Source organism: Aquarana catesbeiana, linkage group LG05 (assembly GCF_042186555.1).
Source record: "Aquarana catesbeiana isolate 2022-GZ linkage group LG05, ASM4218655v1, whole genome shotgun sequence".
NCBI classification, from domain to species: Eukaryota; Metazoa; Chordata; class Amphibia; order Anura; family Ranidae; genus Aquarana; species Aquarana catesbeiana.
The window spans coordinates 165,857,710-165,877,352 of record NC_133328.1 but is presented as its reverse complement, the minus strand read 5'-3'; the positions used below and the strand labels follow the sequence as shown (position 1 = coordinate 165,877,352).

Genomic DNA, 19,643 nt, shown 5'->3' with positions numbered 1-19,643 from the left:
TTTCTTTATGAAGAGAGAACAACCATCTCTGCAGCAGTCCACCAATTAGGCCTGTATGGTAGAGTGGCCAGGCGGAAGCCACTCCCCAGTAAAAAGGCACACGACAGTCCGCCTGGAGTTTGCCAAAAGGCACCTGAAGGACTCACACCATGAGAAAGAAAATTCTCTGGTCTGATGAAAAAAAGATTGAACTCTTTGGCCTAAATGGCAAGCATCATGTCTGGAGCAAACCAGGCACCACTCATCACCTGGCCAACACCATCTCTACAGTGAAGCATGGTGGTGGCAGCATCATGCTGTGTGTTTTTCAGCAGCAGGAACTAAGAGAGACTAGTCAGGATCAAGGGAAAAATGAATGCAGCAATGTACAGAGACATCCTTGATGAAAACCTGCTCCAGAGCGCTCTGGACCTCAGACTGGGGCGAAGGTTCATCTTCCAACAGGACAACGACCCTAAGCACACAGCCAAGATAACAAAGGAGTGTTTACAGGACAACTCTTTGAATGTCCTTGAGTGGCCCAGCCAGAGCCCAAACTTGAACCTGAATGAACATCTCTGGAGATATCTGAAAATGGCTGTGCATCGATGCTCCCCATCAAACCAGATGGAGCTTGAGAGGTCCTGCAAAGAAGAATGGGAGAAACTGACAAAAATAGGTATGCCAAGCTTGTAGCATACTCAAAAAGACTTGAGGCTGTAATTGGTGTCAAAGGTGCTTCAACAAAGGCTGTGAATACTCATGTACATGTGATTTATTTTTATAATAAAATTTGCAAAGGATTTCAAACTTCTTTCACGCTGTCATTACGGGGTATGATTTGTAGAATTTTGAGGAAATAAATTTAATCCATTTTGGATAAGGCTGTAACATAGAATGTGGGAAAAAAAGTGAAGTGCTGTGAATACTTTCCGGATGTACTGTATATAGGAACTTGTAATCCTTTTTAAAATTATTATTACAGTATTTTACTTTATATAACACCAATAATGTGTGCTTTACATATTGTACATTCATATCAGTCCCTGCCCTCAAGGAGCTTACAATCTAAGGTCATGATCTCAGATGCATACATACAACATATTAGGACCAACGAGCCTACAAAGCATCATGTCTTTGGAGTTTGGGAGGAAACCAATGCAAACACAGGAAAGCTTTACAGGTATTGTCCTGGTTGAGATTTGAACCAAGGACCCTAGCAACACTAGGCAGATAGGCCAAATACAGTGAGGGAAAGAAGTATTTAAACCCCTGCTGATTTTGTATGTATGTCTACCGACAAAGAAATGATCAGTCTATAATTTTAATGGTAGTTTAAAAATAACAAAAATTTCCAGAAAAACGCATTTTAAAAAAAGTTATAAATTGATTTGCATTTTAATGAGTGAAATAAGTATTTGATCCCCTATCAATCAGCAAGATTTCTGGCTCACAGCTGTCTTCTATACAGGTAACGAGCTGAGATTAAGAGCACTCTCTAAGGCCTCTTTCACACGGGACGGATCCGTGTTGATCCGCCCCGTGAACATCCGCTGCTCAGCGGGGATCGCTCCGTTTTCCCCAGCTGAGCCGGCGGATGACAGGGCGGGACCCACACACTGTGCAGGGACCGCCCTGTCAGATCTCCGCTCTCTCCTATGGGGGATCGGAGGAACACGGACCGTCTGTCCGTGTTCATCCGATCCGCTCTGCAGACGGATAGAAAAATAGGATTTTCTTCCGTCCGCAGAATCGGACAAGAGCGGAGCCGGACGACATCGGGTGTTTGCGGATGTACATCTGCTGACACCCGCTATCCCATAGGGATGCATGTATGTCCGTATTTCATCCGAAAACGGATGGATGAAATACGGACATACGGTCCGCATGTGTGTAAGGGGCCTTAGACCCCTTTCACAATGGAGGTGTTTTTCAGGCGCTTTAGCGCTAAAAATAGCGCCTGTAAAAAGCTTCATCTACAATCCCGGTGTGAAAGCCCAAGTGCTTTCACACTGGGGAGCTGCACTAGCAAGACGTCAAAAGTCCTGCAAGCAGGTTCTTTAGGAGCGATGTATACACCACTCCTAAAGTGCCCCTGCCCATTGAAATCAATGGGCAGTGTCGCCGAAGTGCCTGCAAAGTGCCTCAGCAGTGGCGCTTTGTGGGCACTTTCAACCCTTTATTTGGCCACTAGCGGGGGTAAAAGCACCGCAAAAACGCCAGTAAAACGGGGAGCTGCACTAGCAAGACGTCAAAAGTCCTGCAAGCAGGTTCTTTAGGAGCGATGTATACACCACTCCTAAAGTGCCCCTGCCCACTGAAATCAATGGGCAGTGTCGCCGAAGTGCCTGCAAAGTGCCTCAGCAGTGGCGCTTTGCGGGCACTTTCAACCCTTTATTTGGCCACTAGCGGGGGTAAAAGCACCGCAAAAACGCCAGTAAAACGCCGCTAAAAGTAGCGGCGCTTTACCGCCGATGCTCGGGAGCTGGCAGTGTGAAAGGGCTCTTAGGGTACTTTTACATTGGAGGCAGGTTTGAAATTGTGCGCGTTCAGCTGAACTTGCACAATTTCAAACCCGCATTTCAGTACGAGCTCGGGGGGCGATTTGAAAGACATCTGTGTGGGTTCATGCACAGTTGTCTACAATTGTCTATTATAAAAAAAAAAAAAAAACTGCACTCGAATATGTGAAGGTTTCCAAAAGCAGCAACTCAACTGTGAGATAGACACAGTAAATAAACAAAATTAAAAATGGAGCTGCGCTAAACATTTGCTGAGTGCATCAAATAAAAATCCAAACAATGAAAAAAGAATGTCCTAATGCGAAAAAGTCCATCCAGGCAATTAATCAAAAATACTAGTGATACACCTGTGTGACAATGAAAAAACAATATTGAATAAAGTCCAATTGTGATAAAGAAGGATCATTCCCATGATGCCGACACCATCCAACACCAAACGTGTAATGTGACCTCCACCGTAACAATGCCTTACCAGCTTGCATGGACCTCTTATAAAGAGAGGTCAATAGCACTTGCGAATTATATCCAGCCAGGGCCTTTATCCATCCAGAGAAGGTATAAGACTAGTAAATCCCCCCCACACACACACACACACACGAGATATGTAGAGCATAGGATCAGCAAGTGAGCTTAACTCAATCGCGGTTGCAGCCCTCCTCGGAACCCATACAGCATGAAGTCGGACCTCAGGGTATCTCTCACACACACACACTGAAGTTCCCCCAGAAAAATATAAAACTCCCCATAGTGTAAAAACGTATGGAACTTTAATTGTAGCATAAAAGATTGCACTTACATTTGGAAAGCATAAAACCGCATATATAAATGTATAGCCGGCTGGCTAAAACAAACGCCCGTCCTTCCGGGATCGCAGAAGCACAGTGATGTCAGCACGTTGCTCCACCTGACGCATTTCGTTACAATCTGCTGTCGTCCAAGGGCACGGGAAGCGTGCTGACTCACCACATTAAATACTATAGATCATAACAACCACGCCTCTGTCAGCCTCAGGCAGTCCCTCACATTATTCGCAAATTTTGGAGAAGGGGAATTTCCCGCACTCAATTTGTCAGACTCAGAGCTTCCTCTCTATTGTATCTTTATGGGATGCCCGGCCCCCCCCAAACAAGTAAAGAAAACTGTAGACCCTGGCAAGCCCATACTATAGAAAGCATTTCTACCTATCTTGCGATCTCCCAAAATAGGATATACCTAAAAGGATCCATAGGGGGTCACATTATTAGGCCAATCTCTGATAAGTCTTAAGCTAGCAAGATGACCTCTAATGGTCAAACTAGCAAAACACCTATTAAAATGAATGGCGGTCTTGGGGCTAAATAATGGAAAACCAGCTGTTCCAAGTAGGTTCCATCTGATACCCCAAGAAAAGGGGACTAAAGGGTATATATAAAAATATCAACATTACTAGCCCTGAATGACTAAACAACCAATTAGCACCATACAAATCCGGGCAACAGGAAATGCCACCGAAATCAACACGGGGTCATGGAGTCACTATTACTTAGGGAAAGTGGCCCCCCAGTGGTCAGATCCAAAATTACAAAATTAAAAAACAGTAATAAGAAGTGGTTATATAAAATATAAGTAAAAATTCTTATTAAAAAAACCCAAAAGTTCCAATCTCTTAACCCGACCCGGAAACTGGCAGAAAAGGCTGGATTATCTAATCGTAAGTGATACGGTTTTATTTAATAAATTACTAGTCTGGTTTTACCTATGGCGAGCCTTTTCCCTTTCTTTGGGTTACTGTGATCATGAGAACCGAGGACCCTGGATCCTATCGAGCTTCTGTGATACTATATGTCCATCCGCCTACAAGTGGTGTTTGGAGGCTGTTATGGTCGGAGTCGTTGCTTGCCATTCCTGGAGACAAAGGCCCTGGCTGGGTATTAGCCACAAGTGATCCAGCTTGTGATAGCTGGTAAGTGTGCACTTTATGTGGTGGTAGATACACTTTGCATGTTGGTGTGAATTTGTCATCTGCACAAGGAGGACTCCAAACACTTGGTCTATTCCCTATTAGCAATACTTCGAAGGATATATTTGTTCATGTTGCCTACCTATTTCTTGGGACTCAATAACCCTTAGTTTTGACTCTCGTATTGTCACATTTTTCACTATTGTTACAATTTGTCACTTAGATTTTTTTATAGAGTGCAGCTCTCATATTTTATTGTCTATTTTTGTGTTTATCTCACCTAGAGCTGCTGCAAGTTTCAGGGTTTATAGGACACAGTGCTTTTTATTTTTTACACATGGATTATCTCATTGAACCAACACTATGCCTAAACCAAACAAGTCAAAATAAATCAAAATAGAATTCAAAAGGCTCATGCTTTTCCAAAAGGAAACTCAATTTCTAAATAATGTGTTGGGAAGTATGCAAAGAAGCCATAAGGGAACAAAAATAGGATTACTAAAATCCAAACCTAGGATTTGGGACTGAAGACCCAGGCCAAGTTTACAAAATAAATATACATGATAAGAACTTAACAAATCTAAATTCAAGAATTGTCTATAAAAGCGTTAACATCTATGTCTTCTACATTTAGACCATAGGGGACATAAGATTTTATTTTAAGTATCCACGACATCTCAAACTTAGAGATCTCTCTCACCAGAGAACTTCCCTTCCAGTGAGGACTATATTTGCCTATCCAGATCTCTATTGAAATCGCCCTCAAAGTTGCCAAAAGTAGTGCAGGAACTACTTTTGGAAATCATGTCAAATGGCCCCAATGTGAACGGGGGCTTAAAGGGAGTGCTCCTGATATCAGCTTGTTACCTGTATAAAAAAAAAAAAAAAAAAAAGGGATTGTAGACCTACACAAGGCTGGAATGGGCAATGGGCCAATTGCCAAGCAGCTTGGTGAGAGGGCGACAACAGTTGGTGCGATTATTCGCAAATGAAAGAAAAAATAACTGTCAATCTCCCTCCGTTTGGGGCTCCATGCAAGTGCCCAGAACAGAACTACACAGCAGAATCTTGTCAATGATCTCAAGGCAGCTGGGACCATGGTCACCAAGAAAACAACTGGTAACACACTAGGTCGGGAAGGACTGAAATCCTGCAGCGCCTGCAAGGTCACTCTGCTCAAGAAAGCACATATACAGGCCCTTCTGAAGTTTTCTAATGAACATCTGAATGATTCAGAGGAGAACTGGGTGAAAGTGTTGTGGTCAGATGAGACCAAAATCAAGCTCTTTGGCATCAACTCAACTTGCCGTGTTTGAAGGAGGAGGAATACTGCCTATGACCCAAGAACACCATCCCCGTCAAACATGTAGGTGGAAACATTATGCTTTGGTGGCGTTTTTCTTCTAAGGGGACTGGACAACTTCACCGCATTAAAGGGACGATAGATGGGGCCATGTACCATCAAATCTTGGGTGAGAACCTCCTTAGCCAGGGCATTGAAAATGGGTATTGCAGCATGACACTGACCCAAATCACAGGGCCAACACAACAAACAGGTGGCTCAAGAAGAAGCACATTAAGGTCCTGCAGTGGCCTAGCCAGTCTCTAGACCATAATCCCATAGAAAACATGTGGAGGGAGCTGAAGGTTTTGAGTTACCAAACGTCAGCTTTGAAACCTTAATGACTTGGAGAGGATCTGCAAAGAGGAGTGGGACAAAATCCCTTCTGAGATGTGTACAAACGTGGTGAGACTTTACAACCCCTTTAACCACTTAAATACAGGGCATTTATACACTCTCACACTTTGAATGCCAATTACTCAGTCATGCAACACTGTACCCAATCAAAATTTGTATCATTTTTTTCATACAAATAGAGCTTTCTTTTGGTGGTATTTAATCACCACTGGGTTTTTTATTTTTTGCAACATAAGTGAAAAAGAGTGAAAATTTTGAGAAAAAACATTTTTTTAGGTTCTATGATAAAGTTTTGCAAATAAGTCATTGTTGTTCATAAATTTGGGCCAAAATTTATACTGCTACATCTCTTTGGTAAAAATAACCCAAATTAGTGGATAGTATTTAGTCTCTGTGAAAGTTATATAGAGTCTACAAGCTAAGCTGACGACCTATTTCAATTCCTGAGGCTCGGAAATGTCAGGAAAGTACAAACACCCCCCAAATGACCCCTTTTTGAAAAGTAGATAGTCAAAATGTATTCAGTAAGAGGCATGGTGTGTTTTTTGAAGTTGTCATTTTTTCCCAAAATTCTTGGGAAAATGAAGAATTTTTTTTTTTCCACAATATTGTCATAATAAAAAGTTGTTTCTCACACACAGCATATGCATACTTCCAATTACACCCCAAAATACATTCTACTACTCCTCCCAAGTATGGCGATTCCACATGTGTGTGACTTTTACACAGTCTGGCCACACAGAGAGGTCCAACATGCAGGGAGCACCAACCGGGGTTCTAGGAGCATAAATTACACCTCTAATTTCCTAACGACCTATTACATTTGTGAAAGCCCTGGAGCACCAGGACAGTGGCATTACCCACAAAATGACCCCGTTTTGGAAAGCAAACACCCCAACGTCTATTCTATGAGGCATAATGAGTCTTTTGAACGGTTCATTATTTTCCACAAGACTTCGGAAAACGTGGAAAGAAAATTAAAACCTATATATTTTTTTTTTATAAACACAAAGTTGTCAATTTATAAGATGTTTCTAACACATAGCATGTATATAGCAAAAATTACACCCCAAAACACATTCTACTACTCATCCTGAGTATGGCGATACCACATGTGTGAGACTTTTACACAGCCTGCCACATACAGAGGCCCAACATTGAAGTAGTACCTTCAGGTGTTCTAGGAGCATAAATTACACATCTCACTTCATTCCTACCTACTGTGTTTCCCCGAAAATAAGACCTACCCCGAAAATAAGACCTAGCGCTATTTTCCATTAGGGCTGCAATATAAGTCCTACCCCGAAAATAAGCCCTAGTTCAGTGCGGCGCCACTTGGCGCTCAGTTAAACTCCTTTTCTCTCAGTGGGGAATCTCAGCCCCCCTCCCTGCATTGCTCAGAGCGGGGAAGACAGTTCGGGCAGGCCATGGAAGCGCCGAGTAGGGCTCAGCTGATCTCCTCTTCTCTTGGGTGTCAGCAGGGGATCTCGCCCCCCCCCTCCCTCTGCAGTGCTCGGAGCGGTGGAAAACAGCTCAGGCAGGCTATGAAAGAAGGTATTTGCACTATTACTATGCAGAGATGCACACCGTTTGCATTATGTGATCCTGCGATAGAGGGGATTCTGTCATTTTGCAACCGCTGGGAAGATAGGACATTCCATGGCAAGCTCTACCCCGAAAATAAGCCCTAATGTGTTTTTGGCTGACAAAATTAATATAAGACCCAGGCTTATTTTCGGGGAAACACGACATCACACTTTTGAAGGTCCTTGAGCACCAGGACAGTGGAATTACCCACAAAATGACCCCATTTTGGAAAGCAAACACCCCAACTTATATTCTATGAGGCATGAGCTGCAGATAGGTACTCGGTTACTCTGATGTCCTGGACACAGGTACTCGGTTACTCTGATGGCCTGGAGACAGTGACTCAGATGAACTGCAACAGGTGCTCAGGTACTCGGATGGATTGTGACAGGTACTCGGGTACTCAGATGGACTGTGACAGATACTTTGATGGCTGGTGACAGGTCCTCTTTATTAGGGGGGGCAATCAGTGTGGTTGGTGTACACTGTAAGCGGTAACGAGATGTTACTGCAATCTCCTTCTCACACACGATCAGTGTGTGAGGAGGAGAACCCGGTAACATCTCATTACTGCGGTTTGTTGACATTCTGTGACCGGCTGTGATTGGACACAGCCGGTCACGTGGTAAAGAGCCAATCTCATTGGCTCTTTACTGCGATCGGGTTGGGCTGTGTCAGGGTGACAAGCCTCGTCCCTGATCGCCGCTCTGCGTGCGCCCTACGAGGGTGTACAAGTGCCATGCATGTGGACAGTACATGTGACCGGCTGTGATTGGACACAGCCGGTCACGTGGTGAAGAGCCATTTTTTATTGGCTCTTTACACGGATCTGGGATGGGCTGTGCCGAGGGACACGCGTCATGCTCAATCACCGTACTGCGGACCCCTGGGGGCCCGCAGGAGCGGCAAGAAGCCGAGGACATCATATGACGCTAGCCCAGGATGGGAGATCCCATCTGCAGACGTCATATGACTATGGCCCGGTATGGAAGTAGTTAAGTATGTTACTCGGTCTCACAGACTAGCTGTGCAGTACTCTCGATCCTTACTACAACATGCAAAGGTGGACTGCTCACCTGGAGCAGCATTAGCTTAGCTAAGATCTGTGGTTAGTTCTTCAAGATGTTTGGAACAACATACCTGCCGAGTTCCTTTAAAAACTGTGTGAAGGTGTACCTAGAAGAATTCATTTGATTTTGAAAGTAAAGGGAGGTCACACCAAATATCAATTTAATTTGGATTTGCTCTTCTGTTCATTTACTTTCCATTTTGTTAATTGATAAATATAAACTATTAACACTTCTATCTTTAAAAGCATTCTTATTTACATAAACGCGCACACACACACACAAAAAAAAAAAGTTCTCCTCTGCCAGACAGGGATGTGCTGTGTAGCAGAGCTGTATAAATCTCAGAACTGGATGGAAAGAATGACAAATCCTTCCAGGAAAAAGAGCTACAGTAAAACCTCTCACTGCGAATAACGAGGTTTATGAGCGTTTCGGAATTACCTGTTTTGTTTTTTTTTCCCTTAATCCTGACTCAGTTTGTGAGTGTGGTCTTGCAAGATGAGCAGGATTCAAGCTTCTGGAGTGTGCAGTACCGCATTTGGCCACAGGTGCGGGGGCGCCGGTGACACTCGGAGACATTCGGTTCCTAAATGCCTCTGAGTGGTCTCCGAGCTTCTCCGAGTGTTTGAGTGTCTCTGGCGCCCCCACCTCTGGCCACATGCGGTACTGCATACACTAGCAGTGACACTGGAACAAATTATCTGAGTTTCCATTGATTCCTATGGGGAAACTTGCTTTGATATACGAGTGCTTTGGATTACAAGCATTCTTCTGGAACAGATTATGCTTGTAATCCAAGGTACTACTGTAGCTGAAATTTATTTTTCATCTGTGTATTTAGCTTTTTGTGTAAAGTTCAACTTTAATATGTCTCAAATTAAGTCCACTGAGCAAATGTAAATAGAAATAAATGGGACAAGGGTCTTGTCTTTGTTGTCTGAAGGAGGCGGGGTAGGAACATAAACTGAAGCAGTGTTGCAATTCTCAGCTAATGTGAAAAGCAAATGCGAAGGTGAACTACAATCAAAAATGAAAATGTGTGGGCTAAACATTACATTTTAACCTCCCTGGCAGTATTCCCGAGTGTGGCTCAGGGTGGATTTTCAGTACCAAAAGCGGTAATCCCGAGCCACACTCGGGATCGCAACGCAGGATCCAGGAAGACGTTACTTACCTTGTCCCCAGGATCCTGCGATGTCTCCCCGCACTGTGTGCGAGCCGTCCTCCGCTTGATCTGTCACAGAGCCGAGCTCCGTTCCCTGCAAGCGTTGTGACGCACGGGGACAGAGAACGGCGCCAAATTCAAAAAGTAAAACACACAATAAATATACAGTACACTGTAATCTTACAGATTAAATTACTGTATCAATTTATTTCACATCCCTTTTGTCCCTAGTGGTCTGTCCAGTGCCCTGCACGCAGTTTTATATTATAAAAACTGTTCTTTCTGCCTGGAAACTGGAGATTGTCCATAACAACCAAAACCATCCCTTTACATCAAATGTGGTTTTAGACCAGCTATAAAACAGTGATAATAAATTAGAATCACTCGCAGAATTGAGCGATAGTGATTTGTGGGGAAATCCGTCATCAAACACTGAAAGTAATGACAGCGACAATTCTGCAACTGAGCAAATTTCAGTGTTTTTGATTTGATTACATTATTGAATAATTTATATTATTATTTGTTATAATTATTTATTATATTATAAATTTATGATTTCGTTTTTCGAACTTTATCATACACGGATGTCTACTAGACTCATTTGGATAGATTTGAGTTATTCCCTAAAGAATTACAGGCCTACAATATAAAACACCAAATTTCCATGCAAAATAATTGTACCGCTTTCAGCATCAAAAATCTGAAATAATCATACCGCCAGGGAGGTTAAAGCGGTAGTAAACCCTGGGGAGCCACCCCCAAAAAGCCCTGCAAGATAACGGCATAATTTGTGCATTGCATACTAGCACATTATGAAATACTTACCTTAGAAAGCCCCAGCAGCGGCACCCGGTCACCGCTGAGGTGGCTGACTGTTCCCCCAGCGTTTCTTCCGGGTTCGCATGTGTGCGGGAGGTCTCGATTCCAGTAAGAAGCTCTGAAGTTCTGGCACGATACACCAAACCTTCAGAGCGCATGTGCTGCTGTCGCCAGCGGCTGCATGCAGGATGAGTATCTCCTAAATGGTGCATGTTTAGGACATATTCATTTTACCTACAGGTAAGCCTTATTATGGGCTTACCTGTAGGTAAAAATCGCAAAGCAACACATACAACCGCTTTAACTATAAAAAAGGTACCAATAGTATTTATGTCCTAGGCCTAGTCATTATAGTCCTCAGACAATCTATTTCAGGTTATATTCTGAATCGTTCAATTGCTTTCCCCCTTACTGCTGGTGAAATGATCAAACCCTATTTTAAAAGTTAAATCTTACAGTAAACTATAAGTAGATTTTGGCAGCTTCTCTTTAGTTTGAAAGCTTAGAGAGTATTAATGTTCAGCTCTTCCACAACCAACCTCCTAGGACACCAATTAGGCCACAAATACAATGAGAAATTATGCTTAAATGTATGGATTTATCACCGCCACAGACCTCAGGAGATGGTTGGATATACAGGAACATGTGACCATTCTGGTCTACATTTAGACCCCTTTCACACTGGGACGGAGCGGGCGTTAGTGGTAAAGCGATGCTAGTTTTAGCGGCACTTTACCACTGTTATAGCGGCATTTTGGTGCCGCTAGCGGGGCGCATTTAAAGCTGCGCCTATTCATTTCTATCTGTAACCCATGGTTGCAGAAAAGAAATTTGCTCCGTCTATAGCTGACCCTATTTTGTCTTGTTCTGTGCTCTTCCTCACCACTTCTTCTGTATCCTTTTCTATGACCACTGGACACCCACTGATAATTTAACTCCCATACATGTGCGCTAAAGTTAAATTATCCCAATTCCTGTCTCCTACTCTAGTTCTTGGAGTGTACATTGAGCTATGCATGTGCCGCAGGCAGTGTACATGAAAAGTCCTTTCCACTTAAAAACTCAACCCAGACTTTTTTTTTTTTTTTTTTTTTTAATTTCTGCCTTAAAAAAGAACTATGGTTGAAGCTTTTTTTGGCCATACTTCTCTTGTGGGTCACAGGATTGCACTTACTTTTGCTCTCCTGTGATCCAGAATCAGCCAACAGTATGCTAAAGCTCCAGGCTCTGGAAGGATCCTGACAATGCCAAGATCCGCCCAGATGTCTGATCGACAGCTTGCTCAGCCCCTCAGTGTGCCGCTGAGAGCCTGAGCCAGCCCCTCCTGCCCCTTCCACAGCACCACACTCCAGTAAGCACAGAAGGGGCAGAGAGCGGTTACTAAGGGTCACCGTTCTCTGCTCAGAGAAGACTGAGAACTGAGCGATCAGCAGTCATGTGATTGCTCAGTTCTTGGGCTTAGAGGTGGCAGGGGACAGCTGCAGCATGGGATCGATGCTGTAGCAGGGAGAGGAGTATGTAGGTTTAGTTATTTATATACCCACACATCTCCTTTAAAAAATCTTTAATCAACACAGCAACATAAGACGAGTAATAGAAATAACAGCTGTTATTGTAAGGCCACTTACTGAGATCTGTCCATACAAGGGAAGCTGACTGTGTGAACTTCATAGGGGTGTGACCAGAGACAGTTTTATGCCAAAGGGGGCAGCAGCTGTTGGTCTGAGGAAGGGATGAAGGAAATAATGCCTGCTAATATAAAGCAAATGCACAGCCATTACAAGCTGCATGTTCCTAAATACAGGTAGGTCAGGGGCGGTCCCGTCCATTGTGGGCGCACGGGCACCGCCCTCCCTATCCATGCGCCCGGCTGCAAAAAAAGCTACGAGCTGCCACTTTGGTAGATTAAATGTATATCTGCCTGGCAATTCTGCAGCACATATTAGATGCCAAGATTATAAATCCCTGGTGCCAAACGTGTGGTCCTCAAAATGTGGCCCTCAGGGCCCCTGCAAACAGTAGTCTGTTCCTCACACCTAGGTACGTACTCTATTGAAGCATTACAAAGTGACAAGCGTTGGCATTCAGTGCAGAGAGCTGCACTGCAAAAAAACTCTGCATGCCTGCTTTTTTCCTATCGGAGGCATTAAAAACTTTTTTTATGTGCCCTATCGGTGATCTGTGTTCGGGGACATGCACCTGCACAGCTGCCAAACTGGGACCAGTAGCTGTGTCCATGCAGCCACTGCATCACTGTGTCTCAAAAGACATTATTGACTACCTACATGTGGATGAACCCTGTACGGGCAAACACTGCCCTTAAAAAGGATGTTCGCTTAGATACACCTGTGTAAACAAGGCCTATGACCATCTCTTGAAACACGTCTCTAGTATGTAAATGTCTTCTGCAGCATGTCCCCAGTCTCCAACTCCTGTAACATGTCTACGTCTCTGGCCAATTCTTCAAGCATGAATGTAGTTTCTGACCATATCTTCAGTTTCTAACAGCTTTTTTTAGCATACTTTTGTTGAATTTTATGTGCAGTCCTTTGGGATGTCAGGGACCTCACTTGAAGTCCCCTATATCAAGAAAGGGTAGCACATTGGTTTAGTGGTTAGTACCCATGAATTGAAGCAATGGGGTCCTTTGTTCGAACCCTGCTCAGAACATAATCTGCATGGAGTCTGCACATTTTGTCTGTGTTTGCGAGGGTTTCCTTCTACACTCCAAATACATATTGGTAGATTAGCTGGCTCCCATTTAAATTGGCTATACACATTATTACATTCTGCATGCCAATCCCAGTCCAAGCAATTAGGGAGGGTTGAGGAAGAACCTGGAGACCTACTCTGTATATTAGCCAAAAATAATACTATGGAAAAGGCTCTCAAGTGTATCAAACATGGTGTTAGAGAACTGGCCCATAAAATCACTGGTACAACGAGTCACTGGGCCCGGTACTGCCCAGCTCCTCTGCCACAACCATTACCATCTGTTCATTCCTGGATGTTCAATACAGGATGGAAAAATGTATGTTTGCCTGGCAATGCTGCAATACATATCAGACCACCACTGGTCTAAGGCCTAGTCATTGGGTGCCTTGTACTGCGTATCAGCAGCATGGTCCTGAATACAGGAAGGATAAATGTATGTTTGCCTGGCAGGCAGAACCACTATGTGTAGAGCCTAGTTGCTGGACCCCTACCTATGACATTCTCCTGTAGCACTGCCATTACCAGTTGGTTCCTGAGTACAGGAAGGATAAATGTAGGTCTGCCCGGCAGTACTGCAGTATATATCAGCTCAGGCCCTGCACTGCCTATTTGTGCCATTCTCCTCAAGCACAGCAATTACCAGCTGCATGTTCCTCAATACAGCTAAGATGTACAATATTTATGTTTGCCTGGCAGGCCCCTGGTATACAAAGCTTAGTTGCTGGTCCATGTACTGCCTAGGCAAAGCATATTCCTCTAGCACTGCCATTACCAGCTGCATGTTGCAAAATACAGGAAGCATATACTACTGCATATAATACATTTTAGGCCCCCAGTGTACATCATCACCCCCCCCCCCCCCCCAGCACAGCCATTACCAGTTTGTTCCCGAGTAGAGGAGTACAACCCCTGGCAAAAATTATGGAATCACCAGTCCCTGAGGATGTTCCTTCAGTTGTTTATTGTTGTAGAAAAAAAGCAGATCACAGACATGGCCAAAAACTAAAGGCATTTCAAATGACAACTTTCTGGCTTTAAGAAACACTAAAAGAAATCAAGAAAAATAATTGTGGTGGCCAGTAAGTAGTAAGATTTATAGAACAAGCACAGGGAATGAATTATGGAATCACTCAATTCTGAGGAAAAAATTATGGAATCGTGAAAAACAAACAAACAAAATAACACTCCAACACATCACTAGTACTTTGTTGCACCACCTCTGGCTTTTATAACTGCTTGCAGTCTCTGAGGCATTGACTTAATGAGTGATAAACAGTACTCTTCATCAATCTGGCTCCAGCCTTCTCTGATTGCTGTTGCCAAATCATCTTTGCAGGTTGGAGTCTTGTCATGGACCATTTTCTTTAACTTCTACCACAGATTTTCAATTGGATTGAGATCCTAACTGTTTGCAGGCCATGACATTGACCTTATGTGTCTTTCTTCAAGGAATTTTTTCACAGTTTTTGCTCTATGGCAAGATGCCTTATCATCTTATAAATGATTTCATGATCCCCAAACATCCTTTCAATAGATGGGATTAGAAAAGTGTCCAAAATTTCAATGTAAACCTGTGCATTTATTGAAGATTTAATGACAGCCATCTCCCCAGTGCCTTTACCTGACATGCAGCCCCATATCATAATTGACTGTGGAAATTTGCATGTTTTCTTCAGACAGTCGTCTGTATAAATCTCATTGGAACGGCACCAAACAAAAGTTCCAGCATCATCACCTTGCCCAATGCAGATTCGAGATTCATCACTGAATATGACTTTCATCCAATCATCCACAATCCACGATTGCCTTTCCTTAGCCCATTGTAACCTTGTTTTTTTTGTGTTTAGGTGTTAGAGATGGCTTTCTTTTAGCTTTTCTGTATGTAAATCCCATTTCCTTTAGGCGGTTTCTTACAGTTCGGTCACAGATGTTGACTCCAGTTTCCTCCCATTTGTTCCCCATTTGTTTTGTTGTACATTTTCTGTTTTCAAGGCATATTGCTTTAAGTTTTCTGTCTTGACGCTTTGATGTCTTCCTTGGTCTACCAGTATGCTTGCCTTTAACCACCTTCCCATTTTGTTTGTATTTGGTCCATGTTTTAGACACAGCCGACTGTGAACAACCAACATCTTGTGCAACACTGCGTGATGATTTACCCTCTTTAAGGAGTTTGATAGATAATCCTCTCCTTTTTTTCAATTAACATCTCTGGTGTTGGAGCCATGCTTCATGTCAGTCCACTTGTTGCAACAGCTCTCCAAGGTGTGATCACTCCTTTTTACCTACATACTAACAAGCAGATTTAATCTGATGCAGGTGTTAGTGTTTGTAATGAAAATTTACAGGGTGATTCCATAATTTTTTCCTCAGAATTGAGTGATTCCATAATTTATTCCCTGTGCTTGTTCTATAAATCTTACTACTTACTGGCCACCACAATTATTTTTCTTGATTTCTTTTAGTGTTTCTTAAAGCCAGAAAGTTGCCATTTGAAATGCCTTTAGTTTTTGGCCATGTCTGTGATCTGCTTTTTTTCTACAACAATAAACAACTGAAGGAACATCCTCAGGGACTGGTGATTCCATAATTTTTGCCAGGGGTTGTAATAAGTGCAGGTTTGCTTGGCAGTACTGCAGCACTTATCAGATCCCCCAATGTATAAAGCTTAGTCACTGGGTGCCCTGTAACGTCTATGTATGGTATTCACCTCTAGTGCTGCCACTACCAGCTGCATGTTCCTAAATACAGGAAGGATAAATGTCTATATGCCTGGCAATTCTGCAGCAGATATCAGGCCTCTGGTGTATAAAACCTAGTCACTGGGTTCTCTATACTGTGTATGGCATTATCCTTTTGTGCTGTCATTACCAGATGCATTTTCCTAAATACAGAAAGGAGAAATTGTACACCAAACAGTTTAGGCACCCAGTGTATGTCATTCTTCCGTAGCACAGCCAATACCAGTTGGTTCCTGAATGCATGAAGAATAAAGATTTGTGCCTGGCAGTAGTGCAGCACATATCAGACCCCTGTAGTATACAACCTAAACACTGGGCCCAGTTTTCTGCCTGCCTGCTGCATTCTCTAGTGCTGCCATTACAAGGTGCCTGTTCCTAAATACAAGGATAAAATTGATTGCAGAACAGTTTAGGCTCCCAGTGTATGTCATCCTCTTGAAGCACAGCCATTACCAGTTGGTTCCTAAATACAGGAAGAATAAATATGTATGCCTGGCAGTATTGCAGTACATATTAGACCCCTGTAGTATACAACCTAGTCACTAGGCACTATTTCCCACCTGTGTGCTAGTGCTGCCATTACCAGCTGCCTGTTCCCTAATACAGGAAGGGTTAATGTATGTATGCCTGGCAATTCTGCAGCAGATATCAGGCCTCTGGTGTATAAAACCTAGTCACCGGGCCCTGTCCTGCCTGTGTATGGCATTCTCCTCTAGTGCTGCCACAGTTGTGCGCAGCCCATTCCATTAGGGTGCGCACCCCAAAGCTCAAACACACATGCCTTTCTCTGAAGCCTCAGCTGCACATGACAGGGAATAAATGGCAAGTGCTCTGTGCTTCCTGTTCATTCACAAACTGAAGCATTGTGAACACAGTTGACTATGCTTCAGTTATAAATGAACAGAGCATGTGTTTATTTAGAAAAGGAAGGCAGTGGTAAATGGCATATTTCCCCAACTCTCCATCCTGAAACACCCCCTGCAGCAGCTGGGGGGGGAGAGGAGAGAAATGAAGCCAGCAGTACTGTGGTGCTGGAGGAAGCCTGGGCATTATTAGTGATTAGGGTGTGCCCAGGCACACCCTTATGAATGCTGCCATTACCAGCTGCCTGTTTCTGAATACAGGAAGGATAAATGTCTGTATGCCTGGCATTTCTGCAGCAGATATCAGGCCTCTGGTGTATAAAGCCGAGTCACCAGGTCCTGTACCGTCTATGTATGGTATTCTCCTCTAGTGCTGCCATTACCAGCTGTATGTTCTTGAATACAGGAAGAATAAATGTCTGTATGCCTGGCATTTCTGCAGCAGATATCAGACCTTTGGTGTATAAGGCCTAGTCACCGGGCCCTGTACTGTCTGTCTATGTATGGCATTCTTCTGAAGCACTGCCATTACCAGTTACATGTTCCTGAACACAGGAAGGAGAAATGTTTTGCAGGACATTGTAGGTTCCCAGTGTGTGTGTTGTCACCCTCCTGTGTAGTCACCCTCCTGTGGCAAAGCTATTACCAGCTACTTCCTGGATACAAGAAGGATAGATAGATAGATAGATAGAGATTGATTATCTATCTATCCTTCTATCTGGCAGTAGTGCACAATGGAGCAGAGGCCAGAGTATGGAGCCCAGCCACTGGGCCCTGTCCTGCTTGTGTGTGGCATTCTGCTCGGGCACTGCCAGTCTGTTCCAAAATACAGGAAGGATAAATGTATGTATGCCTGGCAATGGTGTAACATGTATGCTGGTCGTGGTGTATGAGGCCTAGTCCCTGGGTGCCCTGTACTGTATTGTATGTATGGCATTCTCGTCTAGTGCTGCCTGTTCCTCCATACAGAAAGGAGAGATACGAGGCTCCTGGGTGTATAGAGCCCAGTCACCGGGCCCTGTCCTGCCTGTAGCACATCCCCGGGGAAGTACACGGCACTGTGATGGGTACCATCCTCATCCTCCTCTTCATCACACCCCCTTCCTCCTCCCCTCTGCCCGCACTCACAAAATTCTCCCCGCAGCCGTTGTCCGGGCACAGCACGTAGAAGGAGACCCCGGGATCGGCGTAGAAATCCATCCTCCGCTCGGTCTCCTCGGTGGCGATGAGGTCGAAGGGGGTGTTGGAGCACCATTTATCCGCCACGTCCGCCAGCTGCTGGAAATCCATGGTGGCCCCCGCGGTGTGCTGAGCTCCCCTGCCGGTCGCCTATGTCTGTATTGTTTACATGCTGCTCATGGAGGGGGGAGGGAAGGGGGAAGGCCGCGGCGATGCAGCGGATACTCGGGGTATTGTTCGTCGCCCCGGCCGCCCCGAACACAGCTGCGGGTTGGGTTGCTGCCGTGTGACGCGGACGATGCAGTTTGGTGACGTCACGGCTGGCCCTGCCTTGACAGCAGCTGGGGTGGTAGTCGCCGTGACGTCACCAAGGCGGCGCCCAACCGACTACTCCGCCGGGAGATGGAAGCCTACGGGATGCTAGCTCGGCTCCCTCTGCGGCATCCTTCTGGTATAGTCAGGCAGAGCGAGAGCAGCGTCTACCCGATACATGTGCGGAGACCTATGTGCGTATTTCTGCGCCAATGGCAGCGTACAGGTGGCTATCCGCATCTTCATCTCTTCCCAGCTTTGCCCTTTAACCACTTCAATACCCCCTTCCTGCTCAGGCCAGCTTTCAGTGTTGTCACACTTTGAATGGCAATTGCGTGGTCATGCAACACTGTACCTATATGACATTTGTATCGTTGTTTTGAGATGGATAGAGCTTTCTTTTGGTGATTTTTAATCACTACTGGGGGGGTTTAGCTTTTGCTAGACAAATGAAAAAAGACCAAACATTTTGAAAAAACAAAACAAAAAGTTTTTAGTTTCTGTTATAAAATTTTGCAAATAAGTATGTTTTCTTCTTCACTGATGTGTGCTGATGGGGAAGCACTGATAAGTTGAACCTTTGGGGTGGCACTGATAAGTTACACTGATGAGGCTGCACTGATGGGTACTGGTAAGTTGCACTGATGGGGCGGCACTGATAACTTGCACTAATGAGGCTTCACTGATGGGTACTGGTAAGTTGCACTGATGATCAAGGCCTTGATGATCAGTGTAAAGAATATACTCACTGTGCTGTCAGCCTCACAAGTTATTGGCTCTCCTTTCCTCACACAGAGACAGCGTGTTAGGAAAGGACTGCTGATAACCGGCAAGTCTGTTTTTACATGTGACCAGCTGATCACAATGTTTTATTATTATTTTTTTATTACAGATACTTATATAGCACTGTCAATTTACACAGCGCTCTACATATATTATACATTCACATCACATGATAAAAGGCCGCTGTGATTGGCCTTTTACCATGATCAGCTGTGTTCAAAGGACACGGCATTCACAGAGTGCGCCCCAGGGACGCCCTCCCAAAACTGGAGA

At 44.2% G+C, this 19,643-nt stretch overlaps 1 protein-coding gene across 1 annotated transcript in view; it reads right to left on the bottom strand.

The window, feature by feature from the left end:
* The window catches only part of MTURN (maturin, neural progenitor differentiation regulator homolog), a 48,302-nt gene extending 29,677 nt beyond the window's left edge, over window positions 1-18,625 (bottom strand). The window contains exon 1 of the mRNA XM_073630322.1: window positions 18,225-18,625. Within this exon, the coding sequence (XP_073486423.1) occupies window positions 18,225-18,386 (162 nt within the window). The 5' untranslated portion in view covers window positions 18,387-18,625. The remainder of the gene's footprint in view (window positions 1-18,224) is intronic.
* Window positions 18,626-19,643: the final 1,018 nt, after the last annotated feature.